The following is an 11,157-nucleotide window of genomic DNA, read 5'->3' on the forward strand; positions in this document are numbered from 1 at the left end:
TTCTAATTGTGGGTGTTTACGACTGTCGAATCGTAGAAGCACTGCGCAAGGCCTACGCTGATGGCGCCTCATCTGCTTCGGAGTTATGCTGTTCTGCGGAGAGGAGCCATCTACTCTTGTGAAACCGAACCTTATCTGGAGCACTTGAGGGTATATCATCCTCGCGAGATGGTGGTATCTATGAAGTATCCAGATGGATGCGAAGGTCGTTATTCATGCGCTGTGCTGCTGGCTACAGATGACTGCCATTGAGGGTTGTCCCATTATGCCTCATATTGCTCCCAAGGCTTCTTGCTCCGGGCCTCCTGGCTCCTTAGGTATTCTCTCGTCGCCATGAGAGCTTTACCCAGCCGATTCTCACCCCAGTGTTGACGGTGAGACAAGGCATGTTTAGCGGTATATCCAATGCCCCAAACGCGATCCTTTGACGCAGCCTCGCAGAGCAAACGATCGCCTGTGGATAATAGCTTCCGGCACAGGTGCGTATTCTGTCCGAATTTCGCCTTGTTGCCCATCTCAGCAACGGGACTCTTGATCTGATCCCAGCTCTCGTTCGTGAACCCAGTGACGTTTCTGCCCAGTATCTTTTGTTCCTTTGGGTTGCTGGTCGCTAGAATCCCCGTTTGAGTGGAGGCGTCGTGGAATCTTGCGGCTTTGCAGTACATTATGAATTGCTCAGCACAGTTGAAGGTGATACTTCCATCAGGGTCCATGTCGTCTACGGTGTGGCCGATAAGGTCGGAGATGTCTGCCTTGGAGACGGTGAAATCGGCTTTGTACCATTGACAAAACTCCCCCCATTCGGCGTCCGGCATGTAGAAGAACAGGGGATTGTCCAACTTGCTGTTCTCCGAACGATTATTTGTTTTCGGCATGATGACTTTATGTGCTGTTTGGTTTCTTGTATGTATACGTCGGTGATGTCTCTTTGAATGTTGGCGAATTGCGAGACTGGCGACAAATGAGTTGTTGATAGAGGCAAGGAAAGCGAATATGAAAGTAAGACGGTTTCTCCTCTTCTGTTTGCTACAGAGAAGGGAGAATGCAGCTAATTTATAGCCATGTGTAACAATCAGCTATCCGGGTGACTCAATTCTTGACCATAAGCATCACGTGGTACAGAAATGAGGAAATGGACCTTTGCGTTTTCCAAATGTTTCGGAGATAGATTTGAAGTATACCTTACTAAAACACCTTGTTCGCTGGAGAAGCTACATGTAGGTACCTGATCAAACGCGCGCTCTTTGGCCCCAAATGAGAGGTTTGCGTCAGTTACACTCAGTTGTTTCGAGGCAAAGTAAGTAGGTACTTCGAGATATTTGAGCACGATTGAAGGTAATCAGCGCTGGCCATCTGATACTTCTTTCTACCTTCCGCAAATCGTTTTGGATAAATATGTTTTTAGATCAGGTAGTTTGGCAACGCTACGTTATCTTTCAAGGGGAAGGTCGATAATATTTGTGGTACCTTGTCGCTCTGGCCTCAACATTACCTGCCGGAAATCTCGCATCGAAGCTTTGGCTATGCTACATTGCCAATACAATGGGGATATATGCACAGTGATGAGTTTTTTGGTTATGTTGTCAGTTTATTAGCACCCGGCGGCGCTGTTTGTCTTCAGTGTGATTGTAAAAACACCCTACCGTCTCAAATGTATCTACCTAGGATACCTGAAGACGACAATCTCATTGAAGCTGTCTCTGCATTGTGTAAACCAATGCCCATACGATTATAAACAAGCTACTTTATGTTTGTATCTCGCAGCTCCTTCTTCGCAGCCTTGAAGCTGAACAGAGTGCGAGGTCTACCCACATATATAGGTATTGGTTTACCTCGTACAATACCTACACATGCTACACTCTTCATCACGATCAATCGCTTTCAAACATGTAGGGGATTGAGAAAAGCTGATTCTCTGGTATTGCTGTCCTTTGATTGTAGACTCCAGTGAGAGGTTTCTCTGTTCAACGAGTACTTAGAATCTTGTCACGCTGAAATGAGCGCTTTATCTATCTTGACTCCCTCTGATGCCTCTGATCTCGAGAACAAGGGTCTCCTGGGTCCTCGTACTGGGAGGGGCACTCGGCTGATCCATAACCGGCGTCTCAATGCCCAGGCTGACAATGAATATCAGCACATCTCGCTCGATACACCCCTCACTTCTTTGAATGCCTTTACTGAATTCCCCGAGTTTCTAATCTCGTATGCTACTTTGATCCACGTTGATTTCACTGATCGGAGAGCCACGAACATCTGGGAGAAGTGGACAAATTGGTTTCCACAGGTCCCAGCCGTGAGATTGACCCTCCGCGAGGTAATCCTCAGGTGACTTTCTTTGACTTCATCATCGGTCGTTTCTCTGGGTTACCGGACACGTGGACTGACAATGACCCGAACTGGCTCACTCTTTTGAGTGGCTACGGTCTGAATCACGAGACACAGCTCGTGATTATGGATCCGATGTTCAAGTACACTCGCCTCACGATGTCATGCCTTGACTGGGCCAAAGATACAATCAGAATGCGATTTGAAGCTCTCCGCGATATGCAAAGAGCCTCCAGATTGAGAGATTCTGGCTTAATCAACCTGGTCTCTCTCACAGGTCCCGCCAGCTTCGGCATTCAGACTCGCAACGCTCACACCCGCGCTGAGTCTTCTCAGACAGGACAAGGCTCCCTTGGTGGAGGAAGTTCTGCCTCCAGTCGGGGGGGCCGTCTCAATCGATCCTCTTCCAGTGTTCAGAGGGATGGAACCCGCGGTGTAGCAGCTGGAAGCTCCCGGTCCGCGTCTGCCATCGCAGCTCGGAATGCCCCTGGTTTCACGATATTATTCAAGGGAGTTGAACAACACCGAGTTGCCAATCTCTTGAATGTCAATGGCCAGATCGACCGCATCAGCCCTCTCCGAAGCTGGGCGCCGACAGACTTCAGTGGCCATGGCGAGCTCTACTACTTCACGCCCGACTACAAGGTGGCCGAGCGATACGCCGCATTCGCAAAACGGCGTGGCCATAATCTGGCGGTTTGCATTGTCTCCATAGCGATTCCGAATTCCGCCATCGAGCAGATGGATTCTCCAGAGCTTCTACGCACCTTCTGGCCCAGCCCGGAATGGAAGGAGCTCATTTGGACTTGTCGGCGCGGTCAGATCCATCCGAGACATCTCCGCAAGTACAAGCTGGCGACCATTGTAATTGGCACTATATCTTCCCGCCCGAACGCCTTGTATGAAACCATGCAATCCCCCGCGGGGATCACTTCCGACTTCGTTCTCAAGGTCGACGACATGAACCCGAATTCTGCACCTGCGACTCAATTTGTTTTCAGCGCTGAAGAAGGCGAGGAGTTCTTCAGAGAGCATGTGGGACGTAACATTCGCGTTACCCCCTTCACCAGATCCGATCTTGAAGAATGGGTGAATGACTTTCGTCGATCGCTGTCCTAGACACTTGTTTCAGTACTTGCCTTTCTCTGTATGAGACAGTATCAATATTGCTATCGGAAAAGTTGGATACAAGCACTGTGGGTGCGCAGCATGCGTACTCTTTCGAAGCAGTGTGGACCTGAGTGAGTAAGTCGAAGCTCCCACACCTGGTCTGCTGTTTTGAGTACTAGCGTTCTGACCTTCGGAATAAGAGCTTAGGCTAATGGCGGATTTTGGTAGGCATTGCTATCTTGGTTTATGGCTTCGTCTTTTAAGGATGACTGACTGGATCTGGTGGACTGGGAGAATTAGAACAGGATAGACTGGGAGAAGGCGTTCATGATTTACATAAGAAGCAGACCAACTCAATTTACACTCTTTTACAACAGTATGAATCGTAATGTAGCTGATTGTTTGATCTAAGTGTGTTCGGGAGTTGATGACTGCACTGCCCTTGGAACCATAGAGACGACAATGTGCAATTCTTCGAAGCTTTACTGGAATACTTTACGTCTCTTATTGATTTCTTAGTTCATTCCACATATCATCATGCCATTGAGCAGTAGTAAGCTTTGGGCCGATCAAACGGGTATCTTGCTTACGTCAATACTAACGAAAACTAAGGTAACCTGGAAATTCAGACGTGATGAACTCCTAGAGTGTTGAGTAAAAATGGAGTTTACCTCTAGTACTGTTCATACTCAACTTACTTCCTGGTACTGGTAGACCTCAGCCACACTGCGTATGTTATTTGGACGTGTGATAGCATATGGGCGACCATACACAAGTTTCCAGACAAGGTGTCAATACGAAGATAAGTATGTACTGAAAATTATGTATTCGCTGAACTGAAGTCCGTGCTTCTCTTACTATGATTTTGTCGATAGCCGCTTTTCCGCCGTTGTCGTATGAGTGGGCTCAGCTCCGAACTTGCCCCCATTCATAGAAAGAGGCCTGGCCTGTCGGTTCCCCATCCACTCCCACGGTGACCCAGGCGGAGATGAGTGCCGATTATTATACGATCTCCGCGTAAACCCAGCTTCAACATCATAATCTCTTGAAGTCGGAGACATCCCGTCATGAAGAAGCGGCACCTCTCCGCTTGTCACCCTCCTCATCTCCGCAATCGTCGAAGGCCGCAGCGTCATGCTCTCCTCCCGCGGGATCATCCTCCCCCGCCTCGACGTCGTCCACGTTCTCGCCTCATACGATAGCTGAAACTCCATCGTCTTCATGATCCCCGAGGACGGCGGCTCGGCCGCTGCCCCGTCTGACGATATAGTCGATGTGGTGAGCGTGGGATCAGCAGTAAGACAATCGAAGCCGCCGCCGCTGGCCCCTGACCCGCGCCGTAACGGAAAGGCCCACGACGACCGACTCCTTGGCGGCGGCACCGGCCGCACCTGATTTGCCTGTGGGCCGGAGGAGATCCGGGATTCGTATGAAAAGTCGTCGAACCGCAGACGTAGTACGTCGTTTTTAGATGTGCCCCCGCTTCGGAACTCGTGTTGCCTCCTCTCTGTTCTGTCCGATAGCGCCATTGAGTCGTTTGTGATTGTTGGAAGGTCCCGTGTTCGCCAGATGCCCCTTTCGTATCCCCGCCGTTGCCTTTTCCCGAGAAGGTGTCGAACCAGCGGGGACAGAGCCGGTGCACAGGCTGCAGCTATGCCAATACCGGGCTCGATGTTGCTCCAGATGGCGAGATATGCTGTGTCGCCTTGGAAAAGTAAGTAAATGACTAAGCCTGGCTATAGGGTAGCTTTCTTGAGACATACGCAGAAAGTTTTCCTGGTTGAGCAATGCTGGAACAGCTACTGCGCGCACTATGGTCGCAATGCTCGCTCTAAAGAAGACGGGAGGTGATTGGTGAGTCCAGAAGCTTTTGCGTATGCTGGTACACGAACAGGCAGGGCGACATACATGGATGCGAAGCCTAGCAGGAGAATGACTAGTAGCTTCGTCTTTAGGCGCATCTGCAGGGACCAGACAATCAACAACGGTAGAATGCCAAAGGTCCAGTCCGCGAGACAGTTCAGAATCGCGAGGGTGTAGGTGCAGCCAAGCACCACGCTATCTGAGAAGCAGCTGCCTGGTGTCCGAGGGCCCACGTCCCAGAATACGTGAAGCGGTCTGCACTGGAAGATGACAAGGACGAAGTACAGGGACCCGAACACGAATGTCGAACAGAGGAGTATTCGAAGTGTCCAAATGTGTAAAGGTACAATGGCAATGCTGAGCAACAGTAGGCCAACGCAGACTTTCAGGAGCAGAGTAGTTATCAGATAAAGGAGTTCGCCGGCGAAGAAAAGCTGCAGATAGAGTATCAGCTCTCTAGTGCGCATAAAGTGGAAAGACTTCAAGCTTGTTGGTTCACCGTTAAGAAGTCGTCTACACATACCTGAAGAGCTATCCTTCTGTCCTCTGGCGAAAACTCTACAGCATCATGTCCAGACCCATGGAAGACTGCTGCGATATCCGTAAGAAGATACGCGGTGAATGTAATCTGGACCAAGCATATGAGCTTGTCATCGAGAGTGAAGACCCGTGTCAGGAAGAGCCTCGAGTAGATGCGCAGCGGCACTGCAACCCAGGTGAGGCAGAGGCAAAAGATGGCGACCGCGATAACGCGACGAGGTCGGTGCGGGTCAATGTCGACGTCTACCATGCCGCGACATGAGGTTGATCGTACCTGATGATTGCCACTGCTGCATCAGGGAAATTGCGGCAGGGGCAAGAAAGGACAATCAGAAGGAAAACAAGGTAAGAAGATCTAGGGAGCCAAACTCGGCCGTATTCGATGGCATGCGATCCGTAGGGACGGCACCCTAATGAAAGAAGGTCGGGTTACGCAAGGATCGGAACCATCCTCTCTCCTGGATGCGGGGATGGGGGGTCCGCTTGAGCTCAAAAGAACGTAGAGACAAAAGTCCAGATAGAAAGAATAGACTTTGAACCGGCACCTGGCTCAAGCTTTTCGATCGGCACCACGCCTAGAGGCCACGGGCCGGGTATTGACGTCGGAAAGTCTGATGGGCGTGGGTACCATCTCGCCTTCTGAAGATCAGTTATCCACATCATGACAAAGGGTGTCCCCAATGAAATCCAAATGGGTAGTCTCCATGAAACGTGGGATAAGCTCGCCCAAAGCTTGAGCTAATTACTGACAGCTGGGAAGAAAGAGGAATTGGCGCGTGCTCCTCTAAGCCCAAAATGCAAGGTGGCATTGTGCGAAATGCGACCATTCATCCAAAGTCACTCGCCCTACCCGTTCTAGTCGTCCCTTGTGTGCTCCTCTACCTTGATCCAATAGGCTTCTCACTCGATTGTTTTGGGCTGATGTCGTAAATAGTCTAGGTTTTGTCGAGCCTCTAATGCAATTGCAAACGGATTAGCACGGAGCAAATGCAGAAATTTCAGGTACGCTGCAGCCATGCACGACGATCAGATGGAATGTGGAGGGGTGCCACGGCTCATATCACAAAAAAGACATCATAAATGATATGATTGAAGGGGCGAAGAACTCATGGTTTGAGACATTTACTTGTCAGCTTTCCATCTTGGGACGGTGGCTTGAAGTTTGTAGAGATATTGGGGCTCTAGTTTACTTGAAAAGTCGACGGAACAGGCAATAAATACGAACTTGCACTGGCGTCAGACGATCTGGACCTTTTGCCCCGCGCGCGACTTTTCTCCCCCAGCCTCTGATATCGAGCTTACGTCCAGCTCAGCCACGCCGCGCAGTACTGGCGCGTCTCCAAAGGTGCCAAAATCACCGAGGTCATCCGCTGCCTGTTTCTCAGGAATGGGCACGATACGATGGAATGCGAGATACGTCGAGCCAGATACGAGACATCCCACAAAACAGAACAACTGGTATAGTCTCCCACACCCAACCAAACTTCGCTAGGTGCCTTGGCTCTTTCCGCTAACCCGTAAATGAATATCTAGGCTCCAAGCACCCAAGAAACGGCCGCCCGCAGATTTTAACCTCTGTTCTACCAGTAATCGCTGGCGGATGAGTCACTTTACAGGCCGGTAAGCTCCATGGTCCGCTTGCGGATGAGGAAGTCATCGGCAAACATGATTCCCTTGAGCGGACCGAGGAAGATATTGAAGCTGCCGACCACGGTTAGAAAGTTGCCGGCACTGTTAAGCAGTGACAAGGGCTGCATGACGAAGACGAAGACGACGGTCAGAAATCCCCCGACGGATCGTAAACTATCGCGGTAGCAGCGCGGCTAGATCGATACCCGCGACTCCGCAGTTGAAGGCAACGACCATGCCAAACTACGATAGCATGAAAGCGATCCTGGCGAAAACGGCCCCAGCCCGGTCGCCGAAATTAGCCTCGTTCTTGCGCACAGCATCTAGGAAGGCGTAGGGCTGCTATAGCAGCATCCCTTCGTTGGGGTAGAGCGTTGCCGCGCACGATGTGCAGATAATACCGATACAGGCCACAATGATGGTTCCCAAGGGTTCCATGATTAGCTGAGCGAGGACTTGGTCCCCTGGTTCCCGTGCAAAGCTGGTGTAGTCGGACTGAGACCACATATGCTTAGCGATACCTCCAGTTTAGCCGTAACCACGGCTACGACAGCCCAGCCTAAGTCTCCCCCTTGCGCAGGCTTGATTCCAGAGACCTTGCTCACATCTGCAAGAATGGCGCCTCCACCGCCCGCACGAGCTGTGCCCCAGATCGATAGCATAAAACGGCTGTCACCACCATGGTCGAGGCGGAGAGTCACGGCTTGCGATGGTTTTCTGTGCTGAACCACACTAATGGCAAACAGAGCAGGAAGTACAGGATGAAGGAGATGAGGTCATAGACTTTCCTCGTCCCGTCCGCAAGCTCAGAATCCAAATTGAGGTGCGATGGCCAGACGCAGGTCAATAGGACCTTCAATCATTAGCTCCCATACCACGTGTTGGTGGCTGTCCATTCAAAAGACTCGGATGGCCTGGTCGCGAGATTAGTCCACACAGCCTCAAATCTTGTTTGCACTGGGAAAGGTAAGGTAAGATTTAAGGTCTAGACTTACCATGGGAAACAGATAACCCCGTATACCCCAATTCTGCTTCATCCAAAGCGGAAACCCGATATGCCACTTTGCGCCAGGGTGGCCTCCAGCTATGCACACAAACCCAACAAAGGTGTGAGCGACGACGATTGCAATCATCGATTGCTTTAGCCCCATCAGTTTACGGATCGTTGCCTCTAGTCACCTCGCGGAATGGGCTAAATCGCTTACCCAGCCATTCAGGCCCAAGGAGATCGAGGAAGAACCCGTCGTCTAAGCGCCAGTATTGAAAGATCCGAAGACCACCCATAACCCCACAAACTCCCAAGGACTGTAACTGGGATGGGATTGAGGAAACGGACGGGTTTCTTTGTCGACGTAGATGTCCACTTCAGTGTCTGTATCTTGATTTACTTCTACGCGCCGAGTTAGACGGCGGCTCTGTGACAAAGGAGATGTCATTGTTGCAAGGAAGACCTGAAGATGGGGAAAATTCAGGATAGGTTGCGATTTCAATTCTAGAACATCAGGGCGTTTTCTTCCCTGTTCATTCTTTCCCAAATTTGAGTGAAGCTTTCGACTAGGCCTACGACGCGCAGAAAGGCCTGAAGCAGTCGAAGTCCGTCAACATCTGCCTACCGACCTACCTAGTTTCCAGGACAATCTATACGCCTATCACACAAAGCTCATGAGGCTCTTGCGTCGGATGACTTTGCATTCGCGCTCCACCTGCCTAGAGATTACTTCGACGAATACCTATGTCAAGCGGCCAGAGGCGGGAATGTGCATTCTCCACTTCACACTCGGTAGACGAGCAGAACGGAATCGGCGCAGACACTGATGTCGAATGCTTCACTATTGTTACTCAAGACTCATCTGGCAGTCTCGAAGTACTCAGCAAGTCCGGCCACTGGATCAAGGCGGATCCCATCCCCGGCGCATTCGTTGTCAACATTGCCGACTGCTTCATGAGACGGACAGATGACTTCTTCGTGTCAACGATCAACAGGGCCATCAATAAGAGTGGAAGTGAGAGGTATTCTGCTCCGTTCTTTTTCGGATTGGATAGAGCGAATATATTGGAGTCTGTGTCAATATGCCTGAGAGCAATCCCGTTAAGTACTCCATCATGACAGGGGGGATATCTCATGCTTGGCGCGCGAAGAGGCAGAGGAGTAGCGGGGTTTCGACCTCAATCACATCAGATGAGACTGATATATTCCGAGGATCCGTTTGGAAAAGATCCGTCTCCGTCTCACCAAGTATGCTTCGGTAACGTGCGCTGTCTTAGGGACACATAATCAAAGGCTCCTAGAACCATGACGGGCAGGTTCAAAAGACGAAATTCCTTGCGGGCTAGCTGAACAATCCATAACATTTGTCTATGTGAGGTGGCAACTATTAATGAACAAGTTGGATTACTGATAACATTAGCCCTTATTGAGGCATAGTGGGTCGCCCATCAGTTGCTTGGGAGTTTATAGTTCACCGTCAAATATAATAAGTATTGCTTGACATTAAATAAGATTTATTGGTCCTGGATCTGGCGTATAGGCGAAGGAGACGAAGTCATAACTTCCGTCGGGCTGGGGCAGCATCAGAATCCTGGGAACGAGACATCAGACGTGACCAGCTTCGACTTGCTAACACACAATCAATTAATCAAATAATAAGCGCAAAAGCCCAGAAAGCAAATGATTCTCTTTTTAGATGTGAAGAACTTTTCCAACAACGAAACGATATTTTCAATACTTCGGTGATGTCGTTGTGGTCTGTGTGATCGGAACGAGCGGGCGAGGCTTGCTCTTGCAGCCCACTTAGTACAAAGCTTAGCACTTCAAAAGGGGGAAAAGCGAATGCGACATTCGACTTTCAACTCCTAGCTATTTCTTAGAGTTTCCTTCAATTTAATTGAACTTCGAACAGTAATAGTATTCAATGCCGCGATTTCGTGCTGGGTCCGGTATACTTAAGCCCACACCAATCCGGTCTTTCAATGCATGTTAGACGTTAGAGTCATATCTCGTTCAAGGCGATTGAAGCAAACAACATCAACTCAATCGCTCCTCATAACAATCACTACTTCATCAGTTAGTCAAACATTCTCCCAATACTCAAGAACCGGACTTGCATTCCTAACATTCCACAGTGCATCTCAAGACAGCAACCATCTTGTTCGCCCTGTCTAGCACAGTCTTGGCTGAATATATCACCGTCTTCCACGCCAGCTGTTCACCAGCACCACCTGCCGCGTACAATGACAGCCTGCGCAACTGGAGGCAGAGAATCTGTGAGACGGAGTTGAAGGGGAGCTACTACGACGAGGACGACCAGTGCCAGGTGGTGGATCCCGTTACTGCGGACACCAAAAAGGTCTACCACCCAACCCTTGGCGCAGCAGGTCAGCCCAACATTAAGACGAGATGCACCTGGTCATGATAGGGTATTGAGAAAGGAACGTAGAGCCCTACAACTAGACTCGCAATTAATTGCGCCCTTAGCATTCTTATCAAAACGTGTATAATATTGAAGGAAACCCAGGTCTGTATCCAGCGCGATCTCGATGGCGGATGCATCTCAGGATCCCGCTCGGCACGGTGGGTCTCGGTGGAGTTGAGCCCACAGATCTAGCTTGCCTTACACCGATGTCACCAAGGGTGTAAAGCTCCGATGCACTCTCACCGGACGAAACTGTTGTGATGATCTCAAGGTTACA

General features: G+C 50.1%; 5 protein-coding genes across 5 annotated transcripts; 2 read left to right on the forward strand and 3 right to left on the reverse strand.

Annotated features, from left to right (window-relative positions):
* Positions 1-263: 263 nt before the first annotated feature.
* CABS01_15227 (uncharacterized protein) lies at positions 264-875 on the reverse strand (the record flags this gene model as incomplete). The annotated part of the gene is made up of 1 exon (XM_060548563.1): positions 264-875. The coding sequence occupies one exon, from the start codon at positions 873-875 to the stop codon at positions 264-266; it is 612 nt and encodes a 203-aa protein (XP_060391976.1).
* Positions 876-1,996: 1,121 nt separating this feature from the next.
* CABS01_15228 (uncharacterized protein) lies at positions 1,997-3,444 on the forward strand (the record flags this gene model as incomplete). The annotated part of the gene is made up of 2 exons (XM_060548564.1): positions 1,997-2,325; positions 2,415-3,444. 2 exons carry the CDS (start codon positions 1,997-1,999, stop codon positions 3,442-3,444), a joined length of 1,359 nt encoding a protein of 452 aa, XP_060391977.1.
* An 848-nt stretch (positions 3,445-4,292) lies between these two features.
* CABS01_15229 (uncharacterized protein) lies at positions 4,293-6,088 on the reverse strand (the record flags this gene model as incomplete). The annotated part of the gene is made up of 4 exons (XM_060548565.1): positions 4,293-5,140; positions 5,199-5,266; positions 5,344-5,732; positions 5,822-6,088. The coding sequence occupies 4 exons, from the start codon at positions 6,086-6,088 to the stop codon at positions 4,293-4,295; spliced, it is 1,572 nt and encodes a 523-aa protein (XP_060391978.1).
* Positions 6,089-7,448: 1,360 nt separating this feature from the next.
* On the reverse strand, positions 7,449-8,149 carry CABS01_15230 (uncharacterized protein; the record flags this gene model as incomplete). Its single annotated transcript, XM_060548566.1, has 2 exons — positions 7,449-7,641; positions 8,073-8,149. The coding sequence occupies 2 exons, from the start codon at positions 8,147-8,149 to the stop codon at positions 7,449-7,451; spliced, it is 270 nt and encodes an 89-aa protein (XP_060391979.1).
* A 1,139-nt stretch (positions 8,150-9,288) lies between these two features.
* CABS01_15231 (uncharacterized protein) lies at positions 9,289-9,426 on the forward strand (the record flags this gene model as incomplete). The annotated part of the gene is made up of 1 exon (XM_060548567.1): positions 9,289-9,426. The coding sequence occupies one exon, from the start codon at positions 9,289-9,291 to the stop codon at positions 9,424-9,426; it is 138 nt and encodes a 45-aa protein (XP_060391980.1).
* Positions 9,427-11,157: the final 1,731 nt, after the last annotated feature.

This window comes from Colletotrichum abscissum, assembly GCF_030869225.1.
Source record: "Colletotrichum abscissum strain IMI 504890 chromosome Unknown Scaffold_64.1, whole genome shotgun sequence".
NCBI lineage: Eukaryota > Fungi > Ascomycota > Sordariomycetes > Glomerellales > Glomerellaceae > Colletotrichum > Colletotrichum abscissum.